The following is a 20,092-nucleotide window of genomic DNA, read 5'->3' as shown; positions in this document are numbered from 1 at the left end:
ATGTTTCACACTTGGGCGCCGAAAAAAAGAGGAATAAGCTAAGCTATCGTAATAAAGCCGTGCGCCAATTACTTGGTCTAGCACTGAAGCATTATCCCTCCAACCATATCCAAAATATTTCGGATAGATTTCTCATATTACCTGAATCGCCTGGTGTCCCTTTTCATGTTCTCTCTTGTGCAACTTATTGGCCGGAGAGGAAAAGAACTGCAATAAAAGAGAACAACATTCAAGCTCACTTAGTTCACCCATTTTCTCATTTTCAGTTTCAATTTCATTAACTCAGTCAGTCTTGAAAACGAAGAAAATGCAAAAGCACACGAGCACACGTGTCTTTTTTATTTCTCCATATTTTATTTCCTTTTGCAAGTGTCAATTTAGCAAAACACTTTGCTTGATTCAGTTTCATTTCTATTTTCATCCATTCAATCAATCAGTATTTTCTTATTGTTTCCCTCACTTTTATACCACTGAATTCAAATTCTAATTCCAATTCTTCCCTCCACTCTCAGCTATTCCAACTTTCATTTCTTTAGATACATTTTTGGCCGCTAGCACGAAGCTTTCTAGGAAATTGAATGCGACTTGTCCAAGGAATTCAGAACAATATCCCCTAAAATTTATACGTTTCCAAACAAAATAGCTTATTGCAGAAACAACTTTCAACTAACACGTGTGCGTTTCAGAAGTATTTCAGAAGTATTTTTTACTAAAAACCGCAAAATTCCTGTTAATCAAAAAAATTCCCATTATTTGAGGGATGATGTTTTGAACTTTAATTTGGATTTTATGGTAGATTGAAGCAAATTGTTAAATTTTCAAATAATGAAAAATTGGGAGTTCATAAAAACGTATCTTTGAGTCAATTTCTGAAAGAACCCCGTCAGATGTCTGCAACTATGATTTTTATAAAGATGAATTACTAAAATAAAATAAAATAATTCATTTTATAAACTTAACCATTTGGGCAACATTTTGTTGGTTGAATGCGATTCATAACATGACTTAGATGATTTTATTACAGCGTTTCTTACTTAAAACCAACTCTTCCATGCCTTTATGGTCATCAAAGTATATGAATAGTTTAATAAAAAATTTTCGACTTAAACTATTACATTTATTATGTATGTTAAGTCTTCCACGCAATCGTTTTATTTGAATATTTTGGCTAACTTTCGATAAAAATTCAAACTCTTCATTTTTTCTATTTTCTCTAAACAGCTTTTTTAGAGACGTTCTTAAAGTAAAACAACACCCTCTAAATCTTGCCGAATGTTTTTTTACTTCGAAAAAAATTAATCTTCCAACAATTTCAAAAATTTATAGTTGATTAAACAAACTTCTTTTGTGTTTTTTTTTTTCGTTAATTTTGCTCTATTACTCACTGTCACTCTGGGAGATATATTTTAATGGGGCGCAGCCAAATAATATTGCCCAGCGAAAACCCATTAGCCAAGATTTTTCTCCGTCTGATGACGCTTCTCATTATGTTTTCATATAAAACTTGCGTATAACTTGAAGCAATTTCTTCTTTCCTTTTCTCGGTTTTTGCTCTCCTTCTGCCCATCTTTAAAACTATTTTATTTCACTATGTTTTACTATTTCAATATATTAATAATTTTTCAAAGATTGTCTCTTTTCCTTCTTAATATTTCGTTTGAGTTTCAAGTTTCAAGGCGTTTCAAGCAATCATTCACTTTTTCAGTTTCGTATAGTTTTATCTTGATAATTTTCAGATGGACGTGCCTTTTCAAAACCCTGATGTGCTTCGTTTAGCCGAATTACAAGTCAATCCAATTTTAGATGCTCTCAATAACGCGTTCGATGAGTTTTCCCGTGTTGTGGTAAGTAATTGTAATGTTGTGGTAAGTAAGTAAATCCGCATGAATGAACCGAATCTTCAAAAAAGTAGTCATTGCAGAAAGCACGACCTTCGTTGACGACTGCTGTGATTGTGGAAAACATAAGAGAAGAACTAATTGGTTTCGTCAACGTGATCACTATGCAAATGAACACTGGAAATGTCACCGGACTTGTGGTGAGTTACGAAATGTCAATTAACCCTCAACATTTGTGATGAAAAATAAACAACTGTAGTTGAAATATTCAATGTTTTTTTGCAATTCTAGCAGCACGCGGCTGTCGTGATTGTTTTAGAAACACATTGGAACAAACACAATGATTATTTATAAAAAGGGCAGCTTGTAACAGTACATTCATGTAATTTTTTGAAATTTTTTGAACTTGTGAGAATTTTTTCAATCGTAAGACTTTTAATGATCAAAGTTTGAGTTTCGAAATTTTATTAAAATAAATAAAAATTTCACAATGAGACTTTACAATAACTTCAAAAGACAGTGTTATGTAGGTTAAAAAGAAAATTCACTAAAACTTACTAAAATCTCAAATTTTGACAACTTGCTACATAAATACGTACTTTCGTCGCTTGTTAAGCGTTTTTTGTTGATTAACGTACATTTTCGATCAAGCGGTGCACAAATTTCATCATTTTTATGGCGGTTAAAAATTTTAAAAATGAATAAAAGTACATAAATAAACATCACAAATGTGCAAAATATAATGGTAATTAAATTAATAGCTAATTAACTATTAGGTAACTAATTTAAGGAAGATTCGACAAGGACACGTTGACAAAATTTGTTATTTCTCAACATTCCATCATTGAAAACCATAAAAATAGAATTTTAGAATCATCTTCTCGACGCTCAAAATATGACTCAAAAAATCATAATGGTTACGCGGAAAATTCGTTTTGAAAACGGATGTCGAGGATTTCACGTCACAGACTAACTATTCAATGTATTTAACAAGTATTCCTATTTTTATTGAATAACAACTCAATGATCTCATTGAAGATTTCGATAATCAACTTGTTTTTATTTATTGTGTAAATTTGATAGTCTTATTACTTCTGAAGAGAAATTAAAAAAATTGATTTTTTTAAATCTAATAGTTGTTCTTTTCGTTTCGGCAAATGGTGGAATCGCATTGAAGATTTCGTCCTAGAAAGTGAAAAAGAACTCTTCTCGATCATTCATCAACTCGTTCTTTCAATGAATGCAGCAGAAGCAGCTCTCGAATTTGAGCAAAGAGAGACTTTCATCTTGGAAATGTGCTGATTGATCGAAATGGTGTGAAAGAGCTTTTTTACACTGTTCATGGGAAAAATTAAGTACCTATGGAGTTAAAGTCAATATTATTGCTTCACATTGAGCCGAATTTCCAAAGGTTTGTCCATATTCGGAGAAATTGTCAATTTTTTGAAAATGTAATATATTTAGGTTCGACTACTATCTACTGGGACTTGGAAAAGGACACAGAAATTTTCAAGGGAAAAGATGGTCCACAATTTGAAGTATATCGAGAAATGAGAATCTATTGCAAGTGAGTAATATATTCCTCAAGAAATCTTGAAAATATCACATCTTTCAGAAGCGATTGGAAGAAATTTTTGAAAAGAACAAATCTTATGTGGATTTCATTCATTGCGCAGCGATTGATTGGCACGAAAATCTGCCCGAAGGGACTTCTTACGGAGAAACGGAGTAAGGTTGAATTCAAAATAAATAATTTATAAAAATAAATATTCTAGAAGCTCAATACGATGTTTGGCCGACTTGCCGAGTTTGGCTCATGTGAAGAATCGTTGAACAATGCAGATTTCTTCAGCGACTTTTACAAGGGACTGATCGGACTGTTTACAGCTCACAATACTCTAAATTCTCAATCATAGCTTGATAATGTGTTTGTTTTTTTTTTCGCATTCGATTTCCTATTTACCTTGTGTTCCATTATAGCCAGTATTTTGTTAAATGTAGATCACCAGTGGGTTGCTCTACATTTGTTTTATCAGTATTAATTTATACTCCAGTTTTGAATTTGCCAGAAGAAGTTTTATATATGATTTTTTTCATTCTTATCATAACAAAATTAATTGACACCAAAGACAGGACAACAGAAATAAAAAGAAAATGGTAAATTGACCCTCTAAACCATAAAATAGTTTGGGGGTTCCAGTTGGTGGAATGAGTTCACAGAGGGGAATAACATTGAACGGAAGCAAAAAATGACCGGTTAAGTTTTTTTTCTGGCAGTAGCTTTGACAAGCGGTTCCAAATGGCAAAAAAAAAGGAAATTGATGAGAGTGGGATTCGAACCCACGCCCCCGGAGGGACTGGTGCCTAAAACCAGCGCCTTAGACCACTCGGCCATCTCACCATGTATTTTGGCGTGTGCATGGACAAACAAATGGAGGAGAGAGAAACGAGAGAAGAGGGGGTATCCATTTGAGTCGAGAAGAATGAACACATGCGACTGGTGAGCGTTCTGGTGTGTTGAGGCAGCTGGAAGGAATGATGTGAGTAGTGAAAACAAATCGCTCGCTGTTATTGCGTAGCGACATGTTTTCGTGACGGTTGACCTCTATCAGAGAAGAATCTAACAAAGTACGGTAGCTTGATAAATCGGGTCTCGCTATGGTTTTTGAAGCGGAAGTATGACGACACTACAAAAAGCAAACATTAAATAGAAAATTTCTATTTCGAAAAAAAAAGGTTTTCTACCATCACATTTAAAACAAATACTCAAAAATTTAATCATTCTAATTTAATTATTACGTGAATGCTCATTTTAATATTATTTTCGTTTTTAAGCTTAGAAAACAACATTACTAAACCTGAAAACAGAAAAAAGGTCACGTTTTATCGAAGAAAGTTTCCAGAAAAAATGTGGGGTAAAAAAGGAATTGCACCAAAAAATTAGATACAGATGTTTAGTAAATCCGAAGGAAAAATTGATTGTTCAGAAAATGCAAAACATAGTGAAATAATTTGTTGAGTCTTGCTTTGAAATAAACTCGGAGGAATCTCGATGTGCCCTTCGGTAGTTGAACGTAAACATTCCCATCAAAAAATTATCTTTAGCAAAACAAACCATTATAAAATGGGTAAAATTGTAGATCTAGGTCAGGTAAATCACAGATTTTCTTTTAAAAACATGTTATGTCAAAGGCCGCTGAATGTACGTACTGTCAATCAAAAATAAAAACATCTTGTAGAGTTTCAGATTTAGTATATTTACACTTGTTTTTAAAAAAATAATAAACAGGGAACTTATATATTCTTATTAAAATTGATCTGAAAAAAAGAACAGTTTTTGTCAAAATTTTTTTTAAAGAAGCATGTGAATCACATCATTGCCCTCAAACTGCTATTCTTGTTACTAGTGCCCGCATCGACCAAAAAACATCTCAATTAACGAAATAACACCTAATGAACTGCAAATACATGAACTAAAGAATGATAATCAAATAAAAATTGAGCTCCAACCTCCGCGACACCGATAAGTTGCCAAAATTTGATATTTTAGCAAAATATGCCTTTTTTCAGAACTTTGAGCCGCCATAACTTTTTTTTAAAAATAGCTTTCAGACTGTCTTATTACGAAATTTGGTAGTTTTGGACCATTTTTCATAATCTCAAATTTCGGCAACCGATCTTTAATCTTCCGTTCTAACTTTTTTTGTTTTTTTTCTTTTTTTCAAGTTTTCAGTTACAGAACAACATTCTCTGTGTATTTTAAAACTCGATACATTTTTTCTCATGTAAGTTAAGTGGGCTCAACCATTGCCCAGTTGAACATTGCGAAGGGAACCATTCGCGCAGGGACACCTCACTGCAGTGGATAACTACACAAGGGCAGGGGATGTGTATTGATTGATTTTGAGAAAATGAAATATTGAATTTCAACGTTTTATATCGCGCAGGGAGCTTATGCATGTTGGTGGATAAAATAATTGAGCGGGGGTTTTTTTAATTTGATGTTTTACTGTGCACTGAAACCAAATTAAAAATGTTCGCATATGTCGGAGAATAACTGAACACGTATTGAAAGGAACCTGTGAACGGGAACTACGAACCAAAACTCAAGAAATTTAGCATGGTTACAACAGAAGTTTTGTCAAAAGGTAATAAGTTAAAAGTTAAAAAGATAATAAGTAGGAAAAAGATAATATGTAAAAAGAAATTCAGAAGAAATGATTTTCGGATGTTTTTACTAACTGTAATTACAAAAAAGTTTGAAAATTTCAAACCGACCAACAAAAAAGTTAGTTGAAACCCTAACTTTTGAAGCGGACAGTACGTGTAAAATTTGTATTCTTAATTGTAAGTTTTTTTTCTTATTTTTTTTCTTTTCTTTTTTCTTTAGTCATCACAAAAATTTATGCGAAAGATTCATCACCTTCCCTCTCAATTTTTTATTGGAATTTTTCAAAAAAAAAAAACTCCAGCGGCCCGTAATCGTTTCTCAAAAATTCTTTCCGTACGTAATCTTCAATTTTAGAAATATTTGAACACAGGTCGGCCGTTTACAAATTATCGCAAATATTTTGGAAACGTTTTGCAAATTGTGGGCTTTGTTACTGGGCCATTTAAATTTTAGCAACAATGGCTTGTACTCGAGGAACTCTTGCACTCCGTGACATTTAATCGTAGTTATATTCGGGCTTCAGTTATAGTTATATGTACAGGGTGACAATCAATTATGGGAAGTTTCGGCGACACGGCGACCACGTGTTTTTACTCTGAATTTTCATGAAGATAATGTTAATCAAGTATATCACTACAATTTCATGAAAACAAAATTATCTGAAACTTGTTCTTAAAAAAGTTATGGGTGTCCAAATAGAACAGACCCAAAAAAGACCGATTTTCAGTGCTTTTCAATGTGAATTGAAGAAGCTCCAGGAGCTCGCAGTAAACCTTGAATCACCCCAAAATGGTGCCAGAGCTGAACTATGACTAGAATTTTGAATATTGTGAAACATAAATTTGTGAACATAACATTCAAAGCCAACAGACACACAAAGAAAATTATAAATTTGAGTGGGCCGCAAAAAATGGGATTCTCAGGATAGTTGGTTCGATGTTCAAAATTTCAGTTTTTGAGAAGTTTCAATATTCCTAAATAGTTGGGAACTGTAGATTAATACACTTTTCATCATTAATCATTAATTTTCCTCATCAGATTTTGTTATTTGACTAGTTTGATAGCAGAATAGAAAGTAATGTCATTTTCATAATTTTTTCAAAAAATTGCCAAAACTGATAGAAATTGATATTGTTTACCAACTTAATAATTGTAATAAAATTTTAAGCACAGAAACAACTTCCAGCAAAAAATTAGCTTCCCAGCATGACTGGAACCAAAAGCTTGTGACAAATACCCAATTTACCTCTGAAAAGCTTTTATTATTGATGGAGGAAAAAGAGTCATAATTTTTCATGTAGAATTCTATATTTTTCAATTTTATACTCAAATTAGAGAAAAATATATGGGAAAGACAATAGACTAAAATTTGTTTCAATAACTAGAAGGAAACCGTTTCTTCGGACACTATTTCGTACAAAAAGCTTGCGGCTCTGTGAAATCAATCTACTTTGGAGGCCTGTCGTCGTTGGTAAAAAAAAAAGCACAAACATTTCTTGAGAATATATAATCAGAAATATTTTCTTAATTTGCAGTTAAAAATTTTGTAACATTATCTCAAGTTGCAACGTTTTTATGGCGTTTTTACGACTTCCCATAATTAATTGTCACCCTGTAGTTATATAACCGTGTGTATAAGAATAAACCAGTATATTTTGAAACAAGTATCAAAACATTTCACATTAGCATGCAATTATTTTTTATTCATTATTCTGATGATATCAATTCTCACTTTGACCATTACGCAATTTTTTGTATCATAAAATATGTAGCTCACACGTCACGCATCTTTGTTCTTGCGTATATTACAGTCTCCCGAGGATACAAGTTGAACAAATTATAAAGCTTTAAAATTATGGTTGAACGAAATATAACGTCACTTCGATGTGAAGTTTAATAGTGCAATCACCAGATAATATGTTTTATTCCCAATAGTCTTGAAAATCATTTTTAACTCAACCTTTACAACATTTTAATTATCGGAAAAAATTCGCACGCTTCAATTTTCACTACCCTATTATTTCGTACAGCGCTATTCCGTGTCTAAGAAAAAGCTATAAAAGCCATCAAGCTTGTGGTATTTTGCCTAACCACAATCATTTTTCCTTATTTTTACTCGGTTTTGTTTTTCACTCTGAACGTTTTTAGTTGTACCGAGCATGGGATTTTTGGAGCCAAATAGAGAACTAACAGGAATTGATGAACGAAATTTGAGAGCAGAACTTATACAATCCATTCAAGTAAGAAACACTTGAAAACACTATACAACTTGATTTTATTTATAGCAAAATGAAAGGCACTTCCTCGTTATTCTCCTATCTACAACAAACGCACGTTTGGCATTGGAACTTCGTGGAATGGTATGCACTTTCTGAGCATTTATTTTTCAAACCATGTCACTATTTTAGCGAGAACATATTTCTGCCGTAGTTCTCAGGGCTGAACGTAATGCAACTATGGCCATCAACAATAGAATTGTCGAAATTGAGAACATGGAAATCTTCAATCCGTAGATGAGATGAGGGTAAACGTTTTATTCAAAATTTGATTATTTCTTTTGTTATATTGTTATTTTGTTTTGTTTTTGTACGCCAACAAAAACCGGGAAAAAATTTCAATTTGGGTTTATGTGAAGAACTTTTTACCCTTTACCCAAAATATGGATAAGTTATTCAAAAATCAATACCATATATTTGTGTTTCTGCTATATTGATATCCAAACGTGATAAATACTTTTTTTAGCAGTACAATGGACAAGTGATCCACACCGTCCGTCTACTCCAGCTCTATCGAGAGTTCCAACTCTGGCTTGCATCACAAATTCCAAACAACACAGATGCTGGAACGATTTAAAGACGATTGTACTCGTTTTTCAAATCCATTATAGTGAACAAATTGAGAACTTTATCACATTTTCGTGTCCGCCACCTACTTTTCTGAAATCCTATATATCTTTCCTTACCAGTTTTCTTAAAATATTCACGTTGATTTTCTATCGAAAATATCCCCTATTAAAACAAACGAGACGTACGCTAAAATTAACATACATTGTTTCACTACTTTTTACAAACAAAATAATAAATTGGGTGAAAACAAAACGGGGCAAGGGAGTGTGAACTGGGTGCTAATCAAAAAAAGTTCACATTGTGACACTGATTTGAGATGGCAAAGAGCAGCATGTGCAAGTGAGATGTAAGAGTACATACACGAAAAAGAGAAAAGATGAAAGATCTTAAAAAATGATTATGAACTTGAAGAAGAAGAGGACGCGTTTTTCAGTGATACCGTGGCAGCTTCTTGAATAAGACGCTTGTTCCGTGTTGGGAAAGTCCTGATTGTTGTGTTGATGTTTTCAGTCAAGAGCTCAAGGTATACAGTGATGTTCTGAATATCTAAGTGTGCTTTTTTGAACTGGGCTTTAGTAGATCTAACCTTGATGTTGTGAAACATGCTCATTTCTTTGACACCATCAATCTCGGCAAGTCGTTTGTTGTAGTTTTCTTTAAGTTCGGCAAAATTTGAGAGATCGATATTGTATCCAGTCACCTTAAATTTGCTTTGTTGTTTTGCACATAATATGACATTTTAGAAGATCCCAGAAACATTCTTAATTGGGCATTTTTTTGTATATTAAGTTTTAATTACTTTACTTTCATAACCTACACATGGGAATTACTATCAAAACATACAATCACGTGTGAATTTTTAACGCACGCAAGATTCTTGTCAATCCGGCAAGCCGGAAAATAGCGCGAATTGAAAACAAATACACTAAAATTGGAGAAACAACTCAACAGTATGAATTTTGAATTTTTCGTGTTTCAATTTTTGTCATATCCCAATTTCAACAGTTTTTTTTCCAAATTGAAAGGAGTATTTTGCACATTTCATTGGAGTCAAATTTAATGCTTCAGTTTTTATTTTCACTGAGTTTTGGTTTTTCCTCACATCTTTCACGTGATTTCCAATCACGGTGTGCTCTAAATGCGGAAAATTTGTTGCTCATAATAATGTGCTGTCGCACGTTCTTAACAGTGCAACACCATTAAGGGGGAATTCGGCGCCACTTTTAAACCAACGTTGACCACTTTCTAACTGCCATTAAATATGAACCACTTTCCAACCAACTTTATCTGCTTTCTAACCAACTCTCCCCACTTCTCAAGAAACTTTCGCCACCTTTCGCCAACTTTCACACACTTTTTCCAGCCGTTTAAAGAGTAAAAACGCTGCCCCATTCAACCAGTAGAGCAAAATTCTTTTTTTGCCATTGTTTTCATTTTTCAACTTATTAGTTTCTTAGAAGATTATTCCAATGTGGTAACACTGCTTTTGATTAAAAAACTTCATCTAAAAATTGTTAGGATAACACGTTGGAATTTATTTTAGAGAATTGGAATAAAATGTTTTAAACATATTCAAAACAGTCGAATGTTCTCAAAAATCGACGATGCATTTTTTTCCAATTTGTTTTGACCGAAATATAAAAACAACCAGAAGGCATTTTTTACATCATACACAAACTATTTCCATGTTTGACTCACCAAAGCAATGAAAGCATCCATCGTCTCCTTGATACCTTGCTCCGCGTTCTTCATGTTCGCAATCGCATAATCCACCTCCTTCTCCATGTACTCTTCCAATGACACCGACATTGTCTGCATACGTTTCATCAAGAAAAAAGTCGACAGAGATAACGCGAGGTAACAATATGAGTGGAACACAAAAGACAAAAAATAATACAGGGAGTGAAAAATAGTAACGAGACACAGACAGAGAGCGAGAGTTTTTCTGTGGTTTTTTTTTGTCAAATGTGCTGCTGCCTGTGTTTCTCTCTCGTTCAGATGCATCGATGAAAATGTTATGAGAACAGGAAAGCAAAGCGATGGAGCTGTTAGATATGGAATTTAAATCCAGAAAAACTGTCATGTAATCTAACCCTTCAAAGATACATTGAGGCATCTGCTATTTATGATCGAAAAGTGCACCCGCGGAAATCATGCATGAAATCTGGGGATGTACCTAATGCTTTAATGCTTTTGAAACTGAGCAAATTTTGATTTGCACTGAAATTATAGGTCAAGATATATGTAATGTCTGGAATCAAAAGTTTTCCAAATACCCGCATAAAAAATTCAGAGCCAAGTTAATTGAAAAGCTTCATTTCAAAAAGCGGGACGAGAGAAATGAGGTTATGTACACAATAAGCTACGTTTTCCCTAAACATGACACATTGGAAGTAAAAAAAAAACAAATGTGTGAACTTCGATGTTTGATACAACACAATGAATCATGATTTACATATTAAAAAAAAAAGGAAAAATGTCCGAACTATGCTTTGAAATATTTATTTCCTATTTCAAAATATTTCAAGTGTGAATAGCTTAACATGGAATGTTTGACGGTGAATGTTTAAAGAAATCATTAAAACCGTTTAAATGGAGAAAAAGCTCAAAATTGAGAATATTGTCCCATAGCAATTTTTCATTATCGAAAGATTCACTAAAGTTTTTTTGAGTCCAGCCACCTAGTTATCGTTACAGCGTGTAATAGGATTCACCTAGCAAAAATTATTGTATATAGAGTTATGCTTATCATCAATGTATTTAAATCAAAATTTTCACCGAAAAGGAGTGTTTGCATAGCGTGTTTTAAAAGTTACGAAAAAATCTTTGATAGTTGTAAGAATTTTACCACATTTAACAAAGAAAATCAGGTTGAAACAAGAGGTTGAAACAATCATGGGCATTTTTTGTTAATTTTGAAAGTCACTCTATACAATTTCAAAACACACCGGAAGATAATGTAAAAGGTTATGACTTTAAATGTTAAAAAATTTCAATAATTGAAAATTTCTCGAAATTTCCGAAACCCAGCATTCATGTAAATCTTATTTGAAAACAATAATTCATTTTATTGACTGCCTTTCTCTATTTTTGTGAAAAGAATCTGTATTTTTCCACATTTTCTAACGACTCATTTGTTCTAACGACTCATTTGTTCAGAAACTGAAAAATAGTAATTGAATTTCCAGGAACTTCAACATTACATTTAACTTAATTTTATGATACTTGAGTATCAAAAGACAATATATAAACAGCCAGCCTTTAATGAGCGTATCTCAGCGTGCGTATCTAGATTTCCATGACAAAAACAATAATGCTCTCTCCTCACAATAATGCGTGCTTACCACAGAGTATATCAGGAGATTCATTTTATGCGTGTCTAGGGCTAGTAGAGAAGATGCACGAAAAATGATTCTGAAACAGCTTGTATGTGATTTTGCAGAATATGTCAAAAATTAATAATGTGTATTGTGACCAAAGCAATTGGTGTATTGTGACAATGAAGAACCAAAGCAATCAAAAAATATTTTTTAATTACTCTACCTTACTAAATTATTGTTTGTATTGTCTGTTGAGAAAACGTTTTTCTTTGTATGTATTTTGACAATTTTATATTGCAAAAGAGAACAAACCGAAGAAACTAATTAATTTCCTAACATTTGTATAAATTAAATGAAAAAAGCAAAATAATCTTCAAAATGAAGAAAGATGACGAGTAAAACTCTAACAAATTCGGATAAGTATGAAACATCATAAAGTGTTTGGTCAACCAGACGACGATATCGCTTGTTAATCGGATAGGAATGAGTGGGGATCCACACTTTGAACCTCTCAGAGGCGGCGGTGTCTATGACTCAAATAGCTGATCTGTGTTTGGTAGACCGGTCAAGAACGAAAATATGTGATCTGAAAATGTTTTGAGAAAAGTTGGTTCAGATCAACCTACTTACCACTTGGATTTCTAATTTTGAAAGAAATGTCGTTAGTTATGAGGTCTTTTTGAATTTTTACTAGTAAATTAGCACCTGACAAATCAATACTTGATACACCGTTCATGTCGAATATTACTGTTTTCTGAAGAAAAAAAATTGAGTGAAAAAAATAATGATTTAACTAAACCTGTGGTTTATGGCTATCAATCATTGCCATGTCTTCTGTTGAAACTGCTGCTTTTGAAATATCTTTTTCTCCCGTGATTTGTGCAACGATTTTCTGAATTTTTCTGTCGAAACGTTCACAATTGAAATAAAAAAGTGATGATGCAAAGAACACAACGAATGTTTTTCTGTAAATAGAAAACACTTTTGAACTTTGCATTTGTCTCTAGTAGAGTTTACCCAGATTCGGCGCAGTCATCGTCCAGAAGTGTTGGGCTCGATCTGCAAAAATGATTGTTTGAAAGCTAACACAAACAAAAGTTCATTGAACTGCACATGAGACGCAATGGTCAGTGCTGTGCAAACGCATGAGAGCTTGCGCAGACACAAGTGCTGGAGAGAAAACCTGTAGATATTCGACGGAGAAACACAACACACACGCGAGAAACATTCGAGTATCTTGTTCCGGATTTACGAGCAAATGCCAACCCATCGGGGACTATTGTATTTTTGCCATTGGGCTCGGCCGTGATTCAAAATTCAATATACTTGCCTTTTCATCGTGGGTAGTGTTCGTTTTTCGAGTTTTGTTCGTTGCTCTTGATGAAAATGTTTCTAGTTAGGAATCAATTTTTTAAAGTGAATATACTTCAATTTTGTTCATAATAAATGTATGTGAAAAACAATTTTGCACATTTTCTGAATGTGGACTATCAAAAAAAAGTTGTACATATCCTTAGTAACTCAATTGTAAGTATTCTAAAGTTTTGCCAGTCTAACACTTCTTAAGCGGTTTTTATAGAAATGTTGATCCCGTATTTTCCATACATATCTATCCTAATTATCTCTTAAACTTATCCGTTACTTAACCGAAAGCTTTCAGTTATCACATTTAGCTACTGTTTTCATAAACAGTGATAGACTTTTATGCTGGAGCATGTGTAACAGCATAGGAAACAATTTTACCAAGTTAACGCCTAAAAAATTTATTTTGCTGGTAAATTATTAATTGTTCAGTAAAATGTTATTTTCTATGAAAAGTTGAGAAGAGTTGTTAATAATCATATATTGAGATATCAATCAGACATTGAGACACAAATGAACTTATGTTACGAGTCTGTTTTAAATTTTCCATCAATTGTTCATTTTGTAATCTTTTGAACCGCTTTTTTGGAAACATTGACCATTTGGTTCTTTTCTCTAGGATTGCAACATCAAATAGGTATTGTCTTCCCGAAAAGTACCATTGATGCGCTTTTTTCGTCCAGTGACAAAACCTTTGACACTTTTTTGTTCGAAATAAGTCAATATCTATTCAACGTCCGATTTTTCTTTCCATTTGTTTTCACGGGTACTTTCTAATCTCGATATCCTATTCAAAAACATGTTTGGAGCATCACTGCTCGCCTATGGTCAAAAACTATTGCCGGCAAAAGTGTTCATAAAATTTGTGATGGTGAGAAAATCAGAAAGGTCAATAAAACCCAGTGAGACTATTTGCATTGAAATGGCCACTGAAGAGATGGAAGGAAAGAAGATTCTGAACTCAAAAACGACAAAAACCGATGGTCTAGGCACAAATTCATTTCGTTTCTTCTCTAGTTCTGTTTTCATAATGATTGTTAGCAGCCGCTGTACTTTTCTCTTCACGTTACGTTTGAGAGCTAGACAAAAGCTTCCCTCCTGCCTATCACTCATTTTTTGTTTTTCAGGATGAGAAAACTCAGTATACTATTTGCACTTTTATCTGTATTAACTGTTCAATGTTCTGGATATTACGATCACGCTAAATGGCATTGTGGAATTAACAAACTGACGGAAACAATATCAGAGTGGCTAGCCAAACCTTTCGACTACCATGGTAAGCATAATAGTAATAAGATGACGCTGAAGTTCAAGGAAACATATATTGCTAATTTTTAGATCCATCTACAAAATTTATATTATTTCAAATTACATAGATAAAACAATATTCGAATCTTACTGGCTGTGAAATAAATTAGCTAGTACTCCCCAAGTTTAAAATTAGTTTCGAACAAATTCAGATTGTTCATTTAGTTTTTTTTCACAGCAATGAATTTTGAAATCACTTTTTATTTCAGGTGTGAATCAGTGCTGCCAGGCTCACGACGATCACTATTATCATCATACACTGTCGAGAGAAGACGCTGACAGAGTTTTCTGTGACTGTTTGGAAGAGAACGCTAACTGGTAAGTAATAAGTTTTGAAGTTACAGACATGAAAACTGAGCTACCGTCACACGGTACCGTTGATGGATTGCCTAAAATAATTACGGGAGTTTTACGCCTGAATTAAAATTTTAAAATCACTGAAAATAAAAGACGTAAAATTCTATTAATGGAATGATTGAAAAGCGATCGATATAAAATTTAAAAGTATAGAATTTCACTGTTTATTTTTTAAGGTTTGTTCGAAATCTCATAGAGCCAATTTTCTGCAAGTCTGTGCAAACCTACGCAATTTGGCAGAAATTCACAAACCAGAATTCGTGGTCTTCTCAATTTACAATAAAACCACCAACAACAACTACTACAACCGAGTCTCCGCTCAATTACTATCTAGAGCTTCTTCATCAACGAGAAAGAGAGTTTGAATTGAGAAAAGAACAGGAAGCCAGGCGGCGTGAAGAATTAGAAAGGGAGAACGAGAGATTCCGTCAAGAGTGGAATTTTTTCCAGCAGTCCAAAAGGCAGCAGTCAAAATTTGAATGGAACTATTAATTGTTGGCGATCAGACTGTTGTTTTACTTTTTGCCATGTCCATTTGGTTTTCAGAACTGGTAGTCCTATATCTCATAGGCAGTCGTTTCCAATATTTTTCTAACACACTAACTCACCGTTGTATTCTCAAAATTGAAAGTAGCAACGCAAAAATTGTCCCGATAAATAGCCCTGGTACAACATCCAAGCACACTGTTGCAAAGAAGGTGATTGCAAATATTGCCTAAAACTCAAGTCCCGTTATTGTTATCAGAAACTTTCCTGTGTCATTCATACTTACCCAATCATATTTAGAAACTCTCCAAAGTGTTACAAAATTTTGAAGATGTAAAAACATTCCTCGAAGTGCCACAATGACAATGCACGAGAGTAAACACTATAATTCAAATTTTTATGAAAAATCATATTGTTCAAAAACATGTTCTCACCATTGGTAAACCCTCCAGATATTGTCCGATAAAAAACAGAACTAATGTGAGAACCAATGCTGAGAATATAGCCGAGATCTGCAAACCAACCATGTTTCTACTTAACCATAAAAACCTCATATCAATATTATATCAAACACTTAATCATAATAATAAATTTCAATCCAGTACATTTAATATTTTCATTTCCTCTTTTTTTTGCAAACTTTTTGTATAAGACATGACAAATTTAATTTTTCTTTCTACTGCATTGACTTTTTTTCTGTATTTTTTTCACCTCTGATCTGATTCTTTGAAACTAAAATAAATGCTTTGATATTAATTTCTGAATGTAGATTGAGTAATATTTGGTTGTTTGAGCATATAAAAAAGATTCAGAAACAAGAATGGTTTAGAAAATATGGAATGTTTTTTACATAATTCCATAAATTGGTTTTCAGTTGCACTTTTGTTTGTTTTGAACGATCTTTGCCAACACAATGTTCTAAGTAATCTTCGTTGAACTTCCGTTGTCATTTTGACAGGTGTAATATTCTTAGTTTTTCAAATAAATAACTTTCGATTTTTAGTTTTAAATAAAAACCACATTTTGAACTTTTCATCTTCTTCCTCATCCCACCCACAATAATTGATCAAAAAGCTCTACGAAAAACGGAAAATCTGGCGAAATTCCACTTTTTTTTTCACTTCCTTATCTAAATGTTTTCTAATGGATTTTCGTTGTTACTTGTGATGATCGCTATTTGATCAACTAAAAATTTCGATTCCTTTGTGTTGCACCGTCCCGAACATCCATTTGCATTCCAGGTGTCCTCATTTACATTTTGATTCTGTCCCTGTGAGCAACAATGGTATCTACTGTAGTTCAACAATCGGCGAAACTTTCCAATAAAGAACTATTTAGTTTTTTTACTGCTTTATAGATATATTAGAAAACCTAACGTGAGCTAGTTTGCTCTATCAAAATGTAAATCACAAAATAAAAGTAGTTTTGCAACTATCATTAAAATAACTTATAAATTTGAAATTTCATTTAAAGTTCCTCAACTTTCATAAAAAGTTTTCCGTAGACATTCTAGCTTTTGTTATTAACGTTTTATTTACGTGTTGCAGTATATCAAGCCGAAGATGCTCAATCCTATCAGAGCATTATTTAGTTGCTTCAAGAGAATCAACTTTTGCAAATGGTGGAACTCTCTGATAGACAACAGAAATACCTCAACAACTAACAGCCGCGACGTCTTCTATGCAAACAATGCACCAACTGGACCACTTCTTGTTTATGGCTAAGCAACCTTTCAAATAATCACACGAGATTCCTTATTTGACCGACTATTAACGACATTATTGTAATCTAATTTTTCAGTTTTTCCAATTTTGCATTATTATTTCTGAAATTAAACTTGAAAATAAAACGCACTTGAGTTTTTGTTCCTGCATTGTCGTTGATCAAAGTTCTCGCCAATGCGGTTGTTGCTGGCCAACATGGAAACATTGAACAGGTGGAAGCCACAATCCCGAGGGCAAAAAATTCTTGGCGAACGTCTATTTCATAATTGTGTTTCTTGGCAATAACCTTTCCCATGGATACTGTCACAACAACAGATACAATTGCAATAGCTAGAGCGTCGCCAATTACATGCCTAAACATGAACAAATCCGGTAACGCGGGATTTGGAAATCTGAAAATGGCAAAAATAATCACAAAATTGAAGGCTTGAGTAAAATTAAAGTGATTTATCTTTTTAGCTGCATCAGTTATCTATTTGGAAGGCTTTAGGCTAATAAAGCTTCCAGAAAGGTGCCAACCAAATAGAGCTTAGATTGGGGTTTAACCATAGAATTTTTCTTAAAATATAACCCCAAAACTGCTAACCGAAATACTTGCAATCCGACTACGTAGAAATACACACGTGAAAAACAATTAAAACTGAAACTTACCCAGTTGGTATATCGCCTACAACTTTAACTCCCCATCTCTCCTCTACCTGAAACCAGTCCGCGATGATTGTTCCAATTACAATCTGAAAACGTATAAAATAACATGGAAAGAAGATTCGTTTCCCACCAAAAATAGATCAAAAGGTATAGGAACCAACGTTTTCGCACAGAACCGTGGCGTCAAAATGTATTTTGAAATGTATAATATTACGATTGCCACTACAGAAGCACCAAAAGTGATAACATTCACTTTTTCACCAATTATTGCGGTAATCAAGTCTTGATAAATCTGAACTTATGATATGAACAAAACATTAGGAAACCCGAAAAAAAACTAACAAAAAAAAGTTTTCCTATTCCGGAATGGCGTGGCAAAGCAACACCAAGAATTTTATTCAATTGAGCTGTCAACACGTGAACTGCAGCACCCGTAGTAAATCCCAATATAATCTGTAAAACAACAAAATGATACAAAGAAAGAGTTCCTCTCATTTACATTACATCTTTGTTTAGATAATTTCTACGGTTTTAAAAAAGCAAAAATTCCACATACCTGGTCAGATAAATATGAAATGAGGTAATTAGCTTTGAAGAGACCCATGATTATCTGAAATATACATATATGTTAATGTAGTTACAAACAAAAAATGTTTCTTGTCAACCTGAATTAGTCCAACAGCAAGTCCAAGGGATTTAACTACATTTATGGATATCGCTTCAACCTCCGTACTCGTCATATTGGTTCCATTGTTGGATATGATTTCTTGAGTAACTCGTAAATTACAAGACCCTGACATTAAACTGACAACAGCAAAAACTCCTGGAAAAAACTCCAAGAAAACAATTAAGTTTTTTAACTAAAAAACTATGAATAACCTAGTGCCACATGCCTACTTGTTCCAAAAAACATGTAAATTAGTGATGGGAATAGAGATGTGTACAATCCATAAACTGGTTTAAGACCAACCAGAGAAGCATATGCCATTCCTAAACAAAAAAAAATGTGCTACAATATTTTATCTTCTCGACTCACCTTGGGGAACATTAAGAATACCGACAGTGACACCACCAATGATGTCATTGATCAGGTTTTCACTTATGCTATAGTTTGGTAACCATTTTGTAATTGGAATATAATTTTTCCATGATTGGTTTTGCTTCTTTTTCATAACTGAAAACTTAATGTTTTAATTTTACATGATTTCAAAGTGTGATAATTCGATAAAAAAGAGTGCGAGAGAAACAGCATGCAGACTGATGCGTGATAAATAGTGTGTTAAATGCAGAGATAGAGCATTTGAAAGAAGATATTCTCGTGGTGAGCTCAAGCTCCGTCAGCAGACTCAGCAAACAACACAAAAAAAAACACAAAAAACACGACGCATTGATTTTTTTTTCCAAACATTTCAAATTAAAATCCGTTGCTATTTTGTTGCATACAATGCATGGAAACAATTTTTAGAAATGATAAGGAAGCACAGAGTGCAAAAATGATACATTATCACATTAGAAGCTAGAAACACGAGTTTTCTCATTTTTTGTCTGGCATTGAACTACTGAACTCTGGTCAAAAAAGATCGAAGAAACAAGCAGAAGTGATGCAATAACTAAATAAAAACACCAGATGGTGCATTTTCGGAACAAAAGTAAACATGGAAAGAACAATGCATCATTATTTAGCATAATAGTAACATATAATTTAACATATAAATGCTAAGAAACTACTGTGCTCACAAGTTCCACAAGTTGGTGTCGGTTGCTGTCAATTTCGGTGGTATTTTATACGAACCTGTTTTCGCCATTGAATGCATTATACCAAAAACTATGTTTTTTTTGACGTTTCAGCTAATTTTCGAGAAAAAAAACATGTTCTTAAAGTTGGGTTCAAGTGGAATTTTTTAATGTATGGACAGTAACACACTTGTATTTGTTCCAGACCACTGTTGGATGGCCAATTGGTGTGTAAATTCCCTCAGCTCACAGAAGAATGAGCATAATAGAACCAAAGTACACTTTCAAGCATTATTTC

General features: G+C 33.3%; 4 protein-coding genes, 2 non-coding genes and 1 pseudogene across 10 annotated transcripts; 4 read left to right on the top strand and 3 right to left on the bottom strand.

Annotated features, from left to right (window-relative positions):
- The first annotated feature begins 1,725 nt into the window (after positions 1-1,725).
- Positions 1,726-2,960, top strand: W02H3.3 (DUF148 domain-containing protein). Its single transcript, NM_001270204.4, has 3 exons — positions 1,726-1,844; positions 1,922-2,038; positions 2,710-2,960. The coding sequence occupies exons 1-3, from the start codon at positions 1,737-1,739 to the stop codon at positions 2,809-2,811; spliced, it is 327 nt and encodes a 108-aa protein (NP_001257133.1). The 5' UTR covers positions 1,726-1,736; the 3' UTR covers positions 2,812-2,960.
- Positions 2,961-2,976: 16 nt separating this feature from the next.
- On the top strand, positions 2,977-3,754 carry W02H3.2 (annotated as a pseudogene). Its single transcript has 4 exons — positions 2,977-3,249; positions 3,303-3,405; positions 3,454-3,566; positions 3,614-3,754. Coding segments are annotated over exons 1-4 (630 nt in total).
- A 403-nt stretch (positions 3,755-4,157) lies between these two features.
- W02H3.t1 lies at positions 4,158-4,239 on the bottom strand. The gene has a single exon. It is a non-coding gene; the product is annotated as a tRNA-Leu (tRNA).
- A 4,803-nt stretch (positions 4,240-9,042) lies between these two features.
- W04G3.11 (Biogenesis of lysosome-related organelles complex 1 subunit 2) lies at positions 9,043-10,717 on the bottom strand. Its single transcript, NM_001029768.3, has 3 exons — positions 10,554-10,717; positions 9,442-9,555; positions 9,043-9,393 (listed from the first exon to the last, which is right to left on the bottom strand). The coding sequence occupies exons 1-3, from the start codon at positions 10,662-10,664 to the stop codon at positions 9,253-9,255; spliced, it is 366 nt and encodes a 121-aa protein (NP_001024939.1). The 5' UTR covers positions 10,665-10,717; the 3' UTR covers positions 9,043-9,252.
- Positions 10,718-12,437: 1,720 nt separating this feature from the next.
- On the bottom strand, positions 12,438-19,234 carry sulp-7 (the record flags this gene model as incomplete). 4 transcript variants are annotated; one of them, NM_001038482.4, is made up of 15 exons in its annotated part: positions 12,438-12,761; positions 12,806-12,929; positions 12,975-13,140; positions 13,193-13,234; positions 15,811-15,917; positions 15,975-16,070; positions 16,123-16,200; positions 17,543-17,804; positions 18,064-18,146; positions 18,191-18,352; positions 18,403-18,513; positions 18,617-18,670; positions 18,726-18,883; positions 18,940-19,050; positions 19,097-19,234. In NM_001038482.4, 15 exons carry the CDS (start codon positions 19,230-19,232, stop codon positions 12,703-12,705), a joined length of 1,749 nt encoding a protein of 582 aa, NP_001033571.1. The 4 variants fall into 4 exon arrangements, with proteins under 4 accessions (NP_001033571.1, NP_001033569.1, NP_001033568.1 ...); NM_001038481.4 differs by lacking the exons at positions 12,438-12,761; positions 12,806-12,929; positions 12,975-13,140; ... (3 more) ...; positions 16,123-16,200; positions 17,543-17,804 and having other exon boundaries at positions 18,060-18,146; NM_001038480.2 differs by lacking the exons at positions 12,438-12,761; positions 12,806-12,929; positions 12,975-13,140; ... (4 more) ...; positions 18,940-19,050; positions 19,097-19,234 and having other exon boundaries at positions 17,477-17,804; positions 18,726-18,860.
- On the top strand, positions 13,381-13,440 carry W04G3.14. The gene has a single exon (NR_072080.1). It is a non-coding gene; the product is annotated as an Unclassified non-coding RNA W04G3.14 (non-coding RNA).
- On the top strand, positions 14,650-16,444 carry W04G3.7 (Phospholipase A2). The gene is made up of 3 exons (NM_077455.6): positions 14,650-14,813; positions 15,055-15,163; positions 15,379-16,444. The coding sequence occupies exons 1-3, from the start codon at positions 14,666-14,668 to the stop codon at positions 15,692-15,694; spliced, it is 573 nt and encodes a 190-aa protein (NP_509856.2). The 5' UTR covers positions 14,650-14,665; the 3' UTR covers positions 15,695-16,444.
- Positions 19,235-20,092: the final 858 nt, after the last annotated feature.

This window comes from Caenorhabditis elegans, chromosome X, assembly GCF_000002985.6.
Source record: "Caenorhabditis elegans chromosome X".
NCBI classification, from domain to species: Eukaryota; Metazoa; Nematoda; class Chromadorea; order Rhabditida; family Rhabditidae; genus Caenorhabditis; species Caenorhabditis elegans.
The sequence above is the reverse complement of the archived record's forward strand: the minus strand, read 5'-3'. Positions and strand labels throughout refer to the sequence as shown.